Raw genomic sequence first — 12,732 nt, 5'->3', positions numbered from 1 at the left:
ATGTCCCTGCCATGGTGTTGAGAGGCTTTGGGAAGGGAACACGTTGGTTGCTGCAGTTTGTAGCTCTGGTGACGGGGACGTTTTGGCTTTGCAGGCCTGAGGAAGGTGATGGTCCGGGCCCACCGCCAGGCCTGGTGCTGGCAGGACGAGTGGTACGGGCTCACCATCGAGGACATCCGGCAGCTGGAGAAGGAGGCCCAGCTCATGCTGGCCCAGAAGATGGCCCAGTTCTGTGGTGAGAATGACCCAGAGCAGCACGGTGTCAAGGACACTGCTGGGGAGAAGGACGTGGAGCCCAGCACGGGGTCACCTGCAGACACCGAGGACGCCTCTGCCAACAGCGACGCGGCCTCCGGCAGGTCCCTCACCAAGCAATGGTCCACCTCCTCCAAGTCCTCGCGATCTTCAAAGAGGGGAGGTAAGATGCTGCCAGTGACTTGCTCTTCTGAACTCATGGAGGTTGGGCTTTTGGGGGGTTGGGCCATGTCTCCTTGTGGCTGGTGCCTTTGGGATAATGTGTGTTAGTACTGTGAGTGCTGTTAGCTCAGAGGCCTTCTTTGCTGGTGCTGCAGGCTCAGTCTTCTCAGGTGACCTGGTTTGGGTTTGGGAGGGTCTCTAGTCATCCCATAACTGTGACTCAGTGTCACATGGCAGAGTTGCCAATGTCAAAGGCACAGAATCTGTAAGAACACTGCAGAGAAGCAGGCAGGAGCTGGCTGGCAGCACTGGGGCTCAAAAGACAGCCAGCAGCACAGAGTTAGTCCTTGTTACTCAGGAGCCACTGGTGGCTTTCTAAGGCTCTTCCATAGTGTTCCCTTCTGGATATCTGCTTATCATTGATACCTGTGTCACAGCAGGTACCTGTGCTCCTTGGCCAGGGTTCTGTGCCACCACGTGCCTGTCATTTCAGGAGGGATGTTTGGCTCCATGGGGCTGTGCACAGTGAAACATCTCATCAGCTACTGGGGAGATTAAGGCAGGAAACCCCAAAGGTGCATGGGGGCTGCTGCCTTCCCCTGGTGACGGTGTGCAGCAGCTGCTTGGAGACAGAACCTCACCCTGGGATTTGATGGGACTGTACATTGCCTTTGAAACACCATTCAGGAAGCTTTCAGGATTTTGATGTTAGAGCTCTGCTGTGGATACCCTGTAAGGACTCAGCTTTGAGCTTGGATTTCGTTACTCACCTCTCCCTTGGGACTCACCTCATTTTGCTGTACTTCCCTTCTTTGGACTGTTCTGTACAGAGAGGTGACTCCCTGGTGAGTTACAGCCACAAGGTTCAAACCCTCAGCAGTTCCCTCTCTGATTAGCCAAGTGCTGCAGGGAGCAGGGAAATTGCAGCTCTCACTGCAAGAGGGAAAAAAACCCATGAAAACCCCAAGGGGCAGCATTTCTTCCCGTGACAGTGGAAGGAACATCTGGGTGAGTGAAGCTTCTCCATCTATCATATGCACTAAATATTGAGAGCTGAGTCTCCATTTTTATTTCCCACTCCATCACTGATTTCATCGTGGGGCAAATGAGAGAGGAGCAGTAGTTTTACCTTGAGATGACTCAGTCGAGTGAGCCCCAGGGAAGAACCTACCAGATGCTTCATAAATCACTGCATAAAGATAAAAATACTGGCTACTTTGCCTGCACCAGGATTTTATATTGATGCACCCATCCCCCATTATGCTCTTTGCACAAACCCCCTCTTCCTCTGCTGACAAGTTCACTGGGAGCTGGAGTTTTCAGACCTCTCAGGATTTCACTTGAAGGTTTTCACTGGGAGCAAAGCATGAATTTCTTTTCAACTGCAGAATGTCTCAGCTTTTACAAGGAAAAGTAATGAAAGAAATTAATTGTGATGTGCTGGGAAGTACGTCACACAGATATTTTAATCCTCCTTCATGCTGGCAGCACATTACCATATGGAAGCAAGGAGGGCTGTCGCGACGCACCGCCACCTCCAGCTGAAAAAAATGCCTTTTCTCCAAAGCTTTTCCTTTTCTCCACCACCCGAGCAAGCCCTCTGGTGATGGCAGGACCCTTGTTGCCCTCCCATGTGTTATTAGGTGCTCTATTTTTAGCAGCTATTATGTGAGTGCCTTGACGTCACTCGGGCGTGAATGAGCTCTGCTCTGCCACCTCCTCGCTGGCTGCTCCCGAGGGTGGGTGCTGGGGGCTGCTGAGCTGTAATTACCTGACTCTGCACAGGGTCTCCATCCTTGTTCCATCCTTGTGACAGCCAGGTGGGAAATGAGGAGAATTTTACTTCTATATTCAACTCTGTTGGAACAATAGCACGAAACGGCTTGTGCGGCTGTCACAGTAACCGGAGCCTTTCAGGCTCTTGTACATGCTAAATGAGGACTTGTCAGTCTCCTCAGGTTTTTGCTGGGTGAGGTGGCTGCTGTGAGTGCCTCGTGTGCTCTGTGTCACAGGCACGAGGGGACAAACCCTTCCTCCCATCGTTCTCTGGACAGCGCTCCCTTCAGCAGGCAGCTGTTCTGAGACAACTTCAGCCGAGAAGTGCTCGGGCTGGATGGTTGCTAAATTATATCTGAAAAAAAGAAAAGAAGAAGCCATAATGTCTTTATATTTAGCTCAGAGATCTCTGGAGGCGAAAGTGAAAGGGAGTAGGTAGGTGTGGGAACAGGAGGGCAAATAGCACTAAAAGGACTTTGGGGTTTCTCCTTGCTCTGTCAGGACCGCTGCTCCAGCAGCTTCCTTTGAAGTAGTCAGATAGCATGTTGTTTAAATCATTCAAGTTTAAAGTTTAAACAGATCTCTAATCCAATTTGTGTGGAAGCAATTTCCTTCCAGAAAACAGATTATTCCTCTCCAGGCTGCTCTGCTGAGCTACCCATCCGAAAGTTAGCAAAGCAGAGGCATGGCTTGTGTGCTGATGAGAGGCACAGAGAGAGCTTCCAATCAGCCTGCTTCCTTCCTAATTGCAAACTTTAAAACCCAGCTGATTTTGCACGTCCTACTAACAATTATAAATAGCTGCCATTCAAAATAGCAGAAGAGTGATCCAAGCAGCTTTGCTTTAATGTAGCATCTTGCTGGCAGGTTCTACCAACAGTAAACAAACAGGATCTGTAAAGCAGTACACTGACATCACACCAGCATCATCGGGGTTTTGTGTTTTTTAATATTGCAGCAGTGAATTTTCTTGGAGAACACATGATTCTTCCTCCAGCAAAGATCATGTTGGGAACTCTCTGTCTTGTGGATGTAGCGTTTCGCATAAAGCTTTTTTGTTTTTTCCAGCAAGTCCCTCGCGCCATAGTATCTCCGAGTGGAGGATGCAGAGCATTGCCAGGGATTCAGATGACAGCTCAGATGATGAATTCTTTGATGCACATGGTATGTGGAGCCTAAATCACCATCGTTTCTTCCCTGAAATGGTGGGGTAAGAGAACGGAAGGCATGAAGGGCGGGGGGTGAGCAGGAAAAAGGCTGAGACTTTTTTGCTTTGAAGTCTTTTCCTTTCTAACCATGATGTGCAGCTTCTTCCAGCATCACCCAGCAGACTCTTACATTAATGCAGCACCATTTCAGTTGCAGTCTGAGCTGTTTGAGAACAGGGGATCTTGAACCCCTTGGGGCTGTATTTTATTTGGTGCAAATGAGTGTGTGTGAAATCCAGCAGTACTAACTGGACGGTGGGTGTGTCCTAATGATTCACTGTGACTGATTATTTTTCTAATTTGTTTTTTAATCAGTAAGAGGTATGATTAATTGCCCTGTCTGGGCCTGAAGAAACCCAAATTTGCCTTTATTAACTCCTCATTCTCCCATTCCAAGAAATACCAACAGCGAATGCAGCAAGGTACTTCAGGTGCCAAAATTAATCAGCGTTGATTCCAGAATTCTCAAAGTAATTTTGATTATCTGTATTAAGAGAATACTGTTATATTTTTTCCTCTGTGCATGTGTGTGTGAAGAAGCTTTGTTCCACTGCACTGATTTTATATATTTTACTTTATGCAAATTTAAGCCTGAAGGGCTCCATCTCTATTGACAACAGATGGACTCTCCTCCTGGCTTGTCTGATGGAAGTGAGAGGTGCAATATTTGCTGATAAAGTTGGGAAATGCAGTTGTTAAAAAAATGACACCCCAGTTTTGCAAAGCTGATGCTCAGCTGAAGTTCAACCTCCAAAAATTGATAGTATCATGTTCCAGAAGAGTTCTCCCATGAGTGTTTAGGCATGGATCTCAAACTGTGGGGTAGAGAGGGGTGTGTTAGTGTGCTGAGCTGCACAACAGCAGCTGAAATGGCTGGGACACGTGTGAATTGGGATAAATGTGTGTCTCCTGCTGGGAAAAGGAAGGGCCAACTTAGTTTAAGTGTAACTATTTATTAACTTACTAGCATTTACAACAAATATTGCTCCAATAAATCCCTCACATATAAGGGAAGAGGAGTGAGTCATCCAAACGGCACCGGCGCTATCCACACGCTTTTTGCCATTTTAATTACTCAGTAATAAAACTGAGATGGAGACAGCTCTGCCTGGGATCCAGAGCCCAGGGAATCCCTGGCATGCTCCTAACAGGCCTGGGAAGGGGAATTAACAAAAATGAGCCTTGTGCACCTCTGTTGCAATACTTGCAGGAGGTTGCTAAGAGTAAAAGCAGCTGCTCTCCTGTGAGTCTCTGTGTATGCACAGTTTGTCCTCTGCAGTCGGCACGGTTGGGTTGAAAAGTCTGTCCCTAAATCTGGTGGGATTTTGGCTCATGAGTCAAAGCCTTGGCATGTGTGTGCAGCTGAACAGAGCCCCATCCCCAGGAGGGACCTCTGGGTGCCCCTTGGCCCGCAGAGACTGCGGGTCTGTGAGCAGGGACGAGGCTCCGCTCGCAGCTCATCCTGCCGGGGTCGGTACCATGGGAACTGGCAGGGCTCAGGATGTGAGTCAACAGCCAGCAGAGTTCCTCAGAAGTGCTTCCCATCCACACACACACACATTTCCTCACAGTGCAGTGGGCGTAACCTGAGTCCCAGAAGATTCCTTGTCTCCAGCTTCCCACTCACCCTCATTCCCTGGTAAAGATAGTGACAAATACAGTAATATCGAATATCTATCCTGTAATAAATGCTAATAATGGGAGTAATATCCCATTCAGGGATCACTTGAGCAGCAGTAAGGGCTGTAATTAGACCTCTCAAGGAATTAAGTTTAATATTTAGATTAAGTTGCTGGAGGAGCTTAGAGTGCAATCGTCCTCTTAATTCTCTGCCAGCACGTGTGTTACAGGCCTGTGCTTTCCACTTGCTCTGGACAGGCAGCTCCACACCCCTGTGTGCAGGGAAATTGGGATTTACTCAAATTCTTTCCATGGCTGAAAAAGGAAATGGCATGCTGGTACAAAATTTCCAGGTTGCTCTCTTTTTATGGTCAAAGTTGAAATAGAAACTCCTAAAATAATCAGGCTTTGCTTGGATCTTCACCTAGTGCCCTTCATACATTTTTTTAAAGCTATTGCTCAGATTTGCTGAAAAGATTAATATATTTCATAACCTTTCTTTGTTCCCCATTGTGGGATTCTTCCAGCTAATTATTTTCTTAGTAACTGTACAGCAGTAAGAAAGGGGAAATCCTAGTCTGGGACTCTGAAGATTACAGCTTTTAGATCTTCAAGACATCTGTAATTACTGCTCTTATTATGTTTATAACTCTTTATTAAATTTACAAGCCCAAAATTTTCAGGAAAGACATACTAAGCACAGAGGTATAAATAAATTAGAAAGCACTTAACCATCGTAGCAGCAAAAGATGCATCCTCAATGGAAAAAAAAAAGAGAGAGAGAGAAAGGAGAGCTCCCCTTTGTATGTCTCTTCCTTTTAATTACACTTCTAAGAACTTAATATTTTTGGGACCCCTATTCTTTATTGACTATGATTGAACTGAGCCACAGGGTTTGGAAGATACTGAGGTAGGAAGGAAAAAGCAGATCCATGTGTGTCTCATCTCCTGAGGAAATCAGCCTGGGCAGTTCACATTCCCTTTATTGCTTCTGCCTTTTTAGGTGTTTGGTCCTATGAGCAGCAGTGATCCTTGTCCCTTCTTCCCCCAGAGAAACCCCACAGCCCTCAAACAGGGCTGGGAGGGTCCCAGTGGGGAATCCTTGCTTTGTCCTCTCCTGTGCTGGAGCATTCTGGCTGCTTTGGCACCATCAGAGAGAATGGCAAGGCAGAGGCCAAACATGGTACCATTAAAAACTCAGATTGCTTCTTTCCATGTTTTAGGAGTTTTGTTTGTTTAAATCATGCAGTTAAAACATTTTGTTTACTTTTCAAAAGGTGCTTTGGTTTCTATATAACAAAAGCTGGTAAAGTATATGGTTTATTTTGACTTAAGCTATCCAAATGTGTATAGATTGCAGAGAGTTGTGGGTTTTATTTAAAATTCTGGGTTTGGCTCTTTTCTGTATACATATTTCTGTGTTTGTGACTCTCAAAAAATCTGTTTTTTAAAGAGGACTTGTCTGATAATGAGGAAATGTTCCCGAAAGAAATAACCAAATGGAGTTCCAACGATCTGATGGATAAAATTGAAACCCCGGAATGCGATGATGTCCAGGGTAATTCTTTTCCAAGTACAAACTGCATGTGCTATTTTACAGTATTTCCAGGCAATTGTCACAGCCTCATTGTGAACAAGGTAAAACTTGTTATCCTCATCTCACAAAGGGAGAAGCTGAGACAGAGCATAAAAATGACTGTCCAGTGCTGCTGGAAGAGATTTGCTCAGTGGGAGCTGGGATAGCTTTTGATTCTCTTTTATTTTCCACATTGGTTTGGCTCCTTTGTGTGACAGCCAGGATTCTCTCATATAATGATGAAATATCCCAGCTCTGTCTCAAAGGACTTGAATTTCTCCTGGCTCTTCTTTCCCTTTTGCTCCATCCTTTGTTCCTGACTGTACCTGCCTCAGTTTTATTTTCTGCTCATCATTATGAAATGGTGAAAGGAAGCTGTAGCTCCTCAGCCAGAGCGATGCATGGTGGAAGGTGACACTCAGGCTTTTTCAACAAAGTCAGTCTGTGTAGGCACAGATGTAGGAATACATCAGATCTCTACTCCCCAGCGTAGTTCAAGCAATTCCTTTTATTTTCCCACAAACCAATCATTTCTGACAGTCGTGCAGGGATTTCCCATTGTTGCCATCCTTAATAAAGCAGCAGTACCAGATCTCTGTAATGAGAGAAGAGCTCAATGATGTCCTCAGCTCTTAGCCAGGTTAGGAGAAATTGCTGGAAAATAAATGACCCAGCATTGCCCAGGCTTCTCAGGTGGAAGGAGGCAGGAAGGAGGGAGAGGATGATTTGATGGAATAATGAAGGAGATGTGAGGCATTGGAACAAGCAGTGTCTTTATGGAAGAATGTCTTTGCCAAAGAGCATCTGGAGTGCTGACATTTTGCACCTCTGTGCTTCCAGGTGACTTGTACCAGGAGACATCAGCAGAGTACCACGTTGGCTCCAGCGTGGAGAGGCTCAGTATCATCGAGGTGAGTGCTTGGGCTGCTTGTAGAGAGATCCTGTGCTGCTGGAATGGCTCTGTGTGGGATAAATGGGTCCCTTTGCTGTGAGCAGTGTCTTGTCTCCATGTGCTGCTGAGCCCCAGTAACACCTGTGTGTGTCCTTCTGTAATTCTGATTTAAGGGGTTTTTCACCCATCTTTGGAACATCATACAGGAAATGCTGTGTAGTTTGCAGGCAGCATCAGGTATCCAGCTGGAAAAGAACTGTGGGGATCAGAGCAGCTCAAGGGTAGAGCTATCCTGCAATGCCAGATGAGCAAGTGTGGATGTGGGAGTGGGAGAACACATTGCTGCAGCACCAAGGTGCAAAGGACAGCGCTCAGCTGTAGCCCACAGCATGGAGCTGCTCAGAGTCGTGTTTGGAATCCAGTTATAGCACAGCCTGGGTCAGTACTCTGGGCAAAATAATAAATAAATAACACCCCACTGAGGCAGCCCAGCTCTCTGCAGTTCAGAGTCCTGCTCAGACACCCCGGGCTGGCTGTTCTCATCCTGCCCTTCAGCAGCTGCCTGTCTGTGCTGCAGCGCTGGTGCAGCTGCTTTGCAGGGTGCCTGCATTGGGTCTGAGTGCTCCATCAGAGATCATGAGTTCTGGAATTACTGTCTGTGCCAGGCTCTAAGTTCATGGTGGTTTGGCTTTTCCATAATAGACTGAGAGCTCAAGGGCTGTGAGGAGAGTGGGTGGCTGGGAGGGGAACAGCTCTGGCCACCTCAAAATAAGCAAGTCACAGCCCTAAGATTTCTCTTGGAGCTCAAGATGGTGTGGGAAATTTTTCTTCCTCAGAGGGCTGTGCAAACTCAACCCCCTCCTGTTTCTGCCTTCATTTTAGAAAAAGAACAGACTTCAAAGCAAGATGAAAAAGACAGTTATTTGTAGTTGTTCACAAGCTGTCTGCTAAAATAGTATGAAATTCCTGTGCCACCAATTGCAATGATTTTCAGGTTAAAAGCTTCCCTCACTTGAAGGTGGTTCAGGATTTAGGTGTTTTAAGAGGCTCCAGATCTTACAAGGAAGTTCTGAATAGTTACCTCCACCCTTAAACTGATCAGCAGTTCCCCACTTCCTTCAGAGCAGAGGGTAATGAACTGAAAGGTGCCTCCAAAGCACTGCTGATAAACTTCTGCATGACCTGAGCTTGGTGTGACTCATGTTGTTCTCCAAATGAACACTTAAAACACTTGTCTGGAAGCAGAAGAGGTGCTGAGACGCTCTGAGGGCACCTCCTGTGCCTCCAGCCAGGGAAAGGTTCACTGTGCAGGTGCTAAAACTGGAGTCAGGGGAGCTTTGAAGAGCAGCATGGATACAGTGCAATGGTGCTAAATAATTCAAGGCCGTTCTTATGCAGGAGGTCTGGAAAAATCGTTATTACAGACTTGGATGAGAATTTTAATACTTCTGGTGGGCTGTGTAGTAAGACAAGCTTTAACATTATCTGGCAAAAATGTGATGTGGTTGTTAGGCTGCTAATGTGTGCCTGGGCATGCTTTCCTCCCACCAGCAGGTCTGTCAGGGACTCAGTCGCTGCTCAAAGGACAACAGGTGACTGAAGATGCTCGAATTAGAACAATTTGCCAAATGGAAAACACTGCTGCCCTCCATCCTTTCCTTACCCCTCTCAATGGCAGCAGGGAGTTGCTCAGGATGTTCTCAGATGTCTCTGCTGGCACAGGGGTCAGGTACAGAAGGGTTTGCACAGATCTCACAGATGTAGGATGGAGGATTTGAGTCCGTGTGGGAGCTGTAAACACTGAAAGCCCTGATAGCAAATAGATATTAAAAATAGTTACTGCTCTGTTGTGTTACAGGATGTGCACATGGATGCTCCTGTACCTGCCTGGGGCATCAGGACTGGGCTTACAGCTCTTCTGCAAGGCATTAATGATAAGGATACAATTCCCTCCTTCCCCCAAACTACAGCCTGTCTGTTTAGGCAAGGAATTGCTTCAACACAATAAGCAAATCACCTGGGCAGCCAAATTAAAATCCCTCACTGTGTTCATGCAGCGGTCTCCCAGCCACATGCTGGCCATTCCGTGGGTTATGGGGACATGAACTTTTTTCATTTCCTCTTTTGCAACAGTTTAAGCAAATCTGAAGTCTTATTTATAACTTCTGTGTTAGGCAAACATGCAATGACTGATCTTCCCACAACTTCTCAGTAACTTGCCACTTGCTGACCTGTTTGATCTCATTTCTTAATTTTGCTGAATGTGTTTCACTGCCAACTGCTTCAGCTGAGCTCAGCACCCCACAAAAAACAACTTATTTCTGTATTTTTCCACCCTAATATACACAAGGATGTCTTCACTGCTGCCATGTTTTACCTGGATACAATTTTATGCAGGTTTTTTTTCTTTTACTTTCAGCACTCCTTCTGTTTCTAACAAGTCAGACTAAGGCTGTGTGTGCATTTGTGCGTGCCCAAGTGCAGGTTAAGAGACCTGGAAGGAGTACTCAGGTTCTCAGCATTGTCCTGTGGTGTATCTAATAACCTTTACCATAAATTAATTTGCCATAAATTAGGCACAAGTCACACCCCTTTGAAAAATGAGCATTTCTGTGTCCTCTCTTCCATCCCCACCTAGGATGAATCAGTGCAGCCATTAATGCAGCCAAGTAAAATCCATGTCCTCCTCCTGGTCCTCCATGGAGGGAACATCCTGGACTCAGGAAGTGGTGACCAGAGCTCCAAGCAAGGGGATGTCAACACCATCACAACTGTGTTTGACACGGTGATGAGGGTGCATTACCCAGCTGCTCTGGGACACATTGCCATCAAACTTGTCCCTTGTCCAGCCATCTGCTCTGAAGCATTTTCCCTGGTGTCCAGGTAAGTTGATGCTGTTTTATCATGGAGTGGGGGTGTTTTGGGAGTTTGTTTTGTTTTGTTTGTTTCCCTGAGGTGTTCTGCATGTAGCACTGGGAGCTCGGACCATGCTTTGGGAATGCATTTATTAATGTACCAGCCAGGCATTCAATCTCGATTTCATACTTAGCTGAGGTGAATGCAGTAATCATGCAGCACAAGTTCTGAGATTGATTTATTCTAATTAATCCAATAAATACTAAGGATTTAATTCCTTGTCTGGAGGTTGTTCTGTCAGTGTAAGTATGTTGTCCTTGAAGATTTACGTTTGATGGGAGGGAAAGATTTATTAAGCTCTCACCCATTCACAGAGGAATAAATGGCCTTTCTGTCTTGAGGCTTTTTTTTATGAACCACAACACTTGACTGTGCTGCCTGCAAGTTGTTTTCCCCATGTTCCCACTGTCTCTTGCCTTCTGCAGCCTCAGCCCATACAGTTATGACGAGGGCTGCCTGTCCAACAGCCAGGATCACATTCCCCTCGCCGCGCTCCCCCTGCTCGCCACGTCCTCCCCGCAGTACCAGGAAGCCGTGGCCACTGTCATTGTCAGAGCCAACCAGGCCTACAGTGAGTTCATCAAATCCCAGGAGGGCACCTCCTTCAATGGCCAGGTGAGCCAGGGGCTGCTCAGGCCACAGCCAGAGCAAGAACAAGGGAAGCAATTTCCTTCTGAAACTCTCTTTGCCATAAATCTCTCAGGAGGGATGGGAATATGACAGTGCTGGGCTGCAATAAGGAAGTGCTGTGCTTTCCATTCCTTTCTTTCTGAGAGGGAGAGATTATTGCTTGTGTGCTGTCCTGGACCTTTGGGATTCGAAGCAAAGCCTGAGTTTTGTGTTCAGAAATGTTCAGAAATGAAGCTCCAAAGCTGTGAAGTTCATCAGGTTGCAGTGTGACACACCTTGCCCGAGCAGGAATGTTGCCTTTGTTACTAAACAAGGTCTCGTCCCCATTGCAAACCAAGGCTGTTTAAGCATTCCTGGCTTTAAAGGACCTTCAGCAGCTCGTGCTGGAGCTGTACACCCATGGGTTTATTTTGTGAGGCTGTGCAGCTGCTGCACCTCATAAAGAGCACAAACGAGCCTCACACCTCTGAGCAAAGTGACTCCCCAGCCCCACAAGGGCAGGCATTAGAGGAGCTGTCACACTGCTCTGCTGTCATGTGGTTTATTCACTCTGAGCTTCTTCCCAGCCCTCTCCTGCCCAGGGATCTTGGTGCTTTACTGTGCCTGTCTGCTCATACGCTTGGAGGCAGAGCACTCTTACCCCTTGGGATACAAATGGGCAGAAGCTTCCCTGAGGTAGCACAGGCAGCTGGCAAGGGGGATCCAGCTTGGCTTCTGCAGTTAGCACCAGGATCAGGGCTCTGTGTTGCTGTCCTGTTGCTCCAGTTGGCTGGTGGGGACAGCCAGGACAGCTGAGCTGTGTGAGAGAATGGGAGTCTGCAGGCAGTGATGGATTTCACTGGCTGAGCAGTTTTACTGATGGAGGCACTGAGCATCCTGTCACTCCAGCTTGTCCAGCTGTGATCCAGCTCTCTGTCCAACTGTTAGTTCTGAACTGAAGTCAAGGGGCTTCTTCTCTTAATTTCCTTTTTATTCCTCCTCCCTGTCCTCCCCTGCTTCTGTTTCCTGTCTCAGGTCTGCTTGGTAGGGGACTGTGTTGGGGGGATCCTGGGATTTGATGCCTTATGCTACAGCAACCAGACCGTGTCCGAGAGCCAGAACAGCAGCCGGCGAGGGAGCGTGGTGAGTGTCCAGGTAAGGCTGACCCCCAGCTCCTCCACAGGGCCTGCTTTGGGTGAGGATCGCCTGAAACAGCAAAGACTCTGCTCCTTATCAGTGGCAGACATGTCCTAAGGTGCATATGGGTGTCAGCTTGGGTGTGTTTGCTCTAAACAGGGGTGTTTCACCCCCTGGTGTGAAGCATCACCCACACTTTAGGGACTGATTGGGCCTGAGATTCTGTACTGGCCTCAACTGGATCTTGGGGTAAATGGGGAAGGGAGGGAGAGGAGGGAGGTGTTACCATGTGGGTGTATTCTTAATTCAGCTAAATCCATCCATTTCAAATCCCAGGATACCGACCTTCTGTCTCCTGGGATAACGGTGAACAACAGCCACTGTTCCAGTGGCTCTAATCTGGAAGCCAGCAGACACCTCAGCAGGAGCAACATTGATATTCCTCGTAGCAATGGAGAAGATCCAAAGAAGCAGCTGCCACGAAAAAGGAGTGATTCATCCACCTATGAGCTGGACACGATAAAGCAGCATCAAGCCTTTCTTTCAAGGTAAGATTTAAGATTTGGAAGGAGCAGATCCAG

General features: G+C 47.1%; 1 protein-coding gene across 3 annotated transcripts in view; it reads left to right on the top strand.

Moving 5' to 3' along the window:
- Positions 1 to 12,732, top strand: part of PITPNM2 (phosphatidylinositol transfer protein membrane associated 2) — a 125,792-nt gene that overhangs the window by 85,976 nt on the left and 27,084 nt on the right. For all 3 annotated transcript variants that reach the window (XM_066561931.1, XM_066561929.1, XM_066561928.1), the window contains exons 7-14: positions 95 to 418; positions 3,262 to 3,357; positions 6,475 to 6,579; positions 7,438 to 7,508; positions 10,128 to 10,372; positions 10,831 to 11,020; positions 12,050 to 12,169; positions 12,488 to 12,699. In XM_066561931.1, the coding sequence (XP_066418028.1) occupies positions 95 to 418; positions 3,262 to 3,357; positions 6,475 to 6,579; positions 7,438 to 7,508; positions 10,128 to 10,372; positions 10,831 to 11,020; positions 12,050 to 12,169; positions 12,488 to 12,699 (1,363 nt within the window). The remainder of the gene's footprint in view (positions 1 to 94; positions 419 to 3,261; positions 3,358 to 6,474; positions 6,580 to 7,437; positions 7,509 to 10,127; positions 10,373 to 10,830; positions 11,021 to 12,049; positions 12,170 to 12,487; positions 12,700 to 12,732) is intronic.

This window comes from Molothrus aeneus, chromosome 18 (assembly GCF_037042795.1).
Source record: "Molothrus aeneus isolate 106 chromosome 18, BPBGC_Maene_1.0, whole genome shotgun sequence".
NCBI classification, from domain to species: Eukaryota; Metazoa; Chordata; class Aves; order Passeriformes; family Icteridae; genus Molothrus; species Molothrus aeneus.
This window is presented reverse-complemented; position numbering and strand designations above follow the sequence as displayed.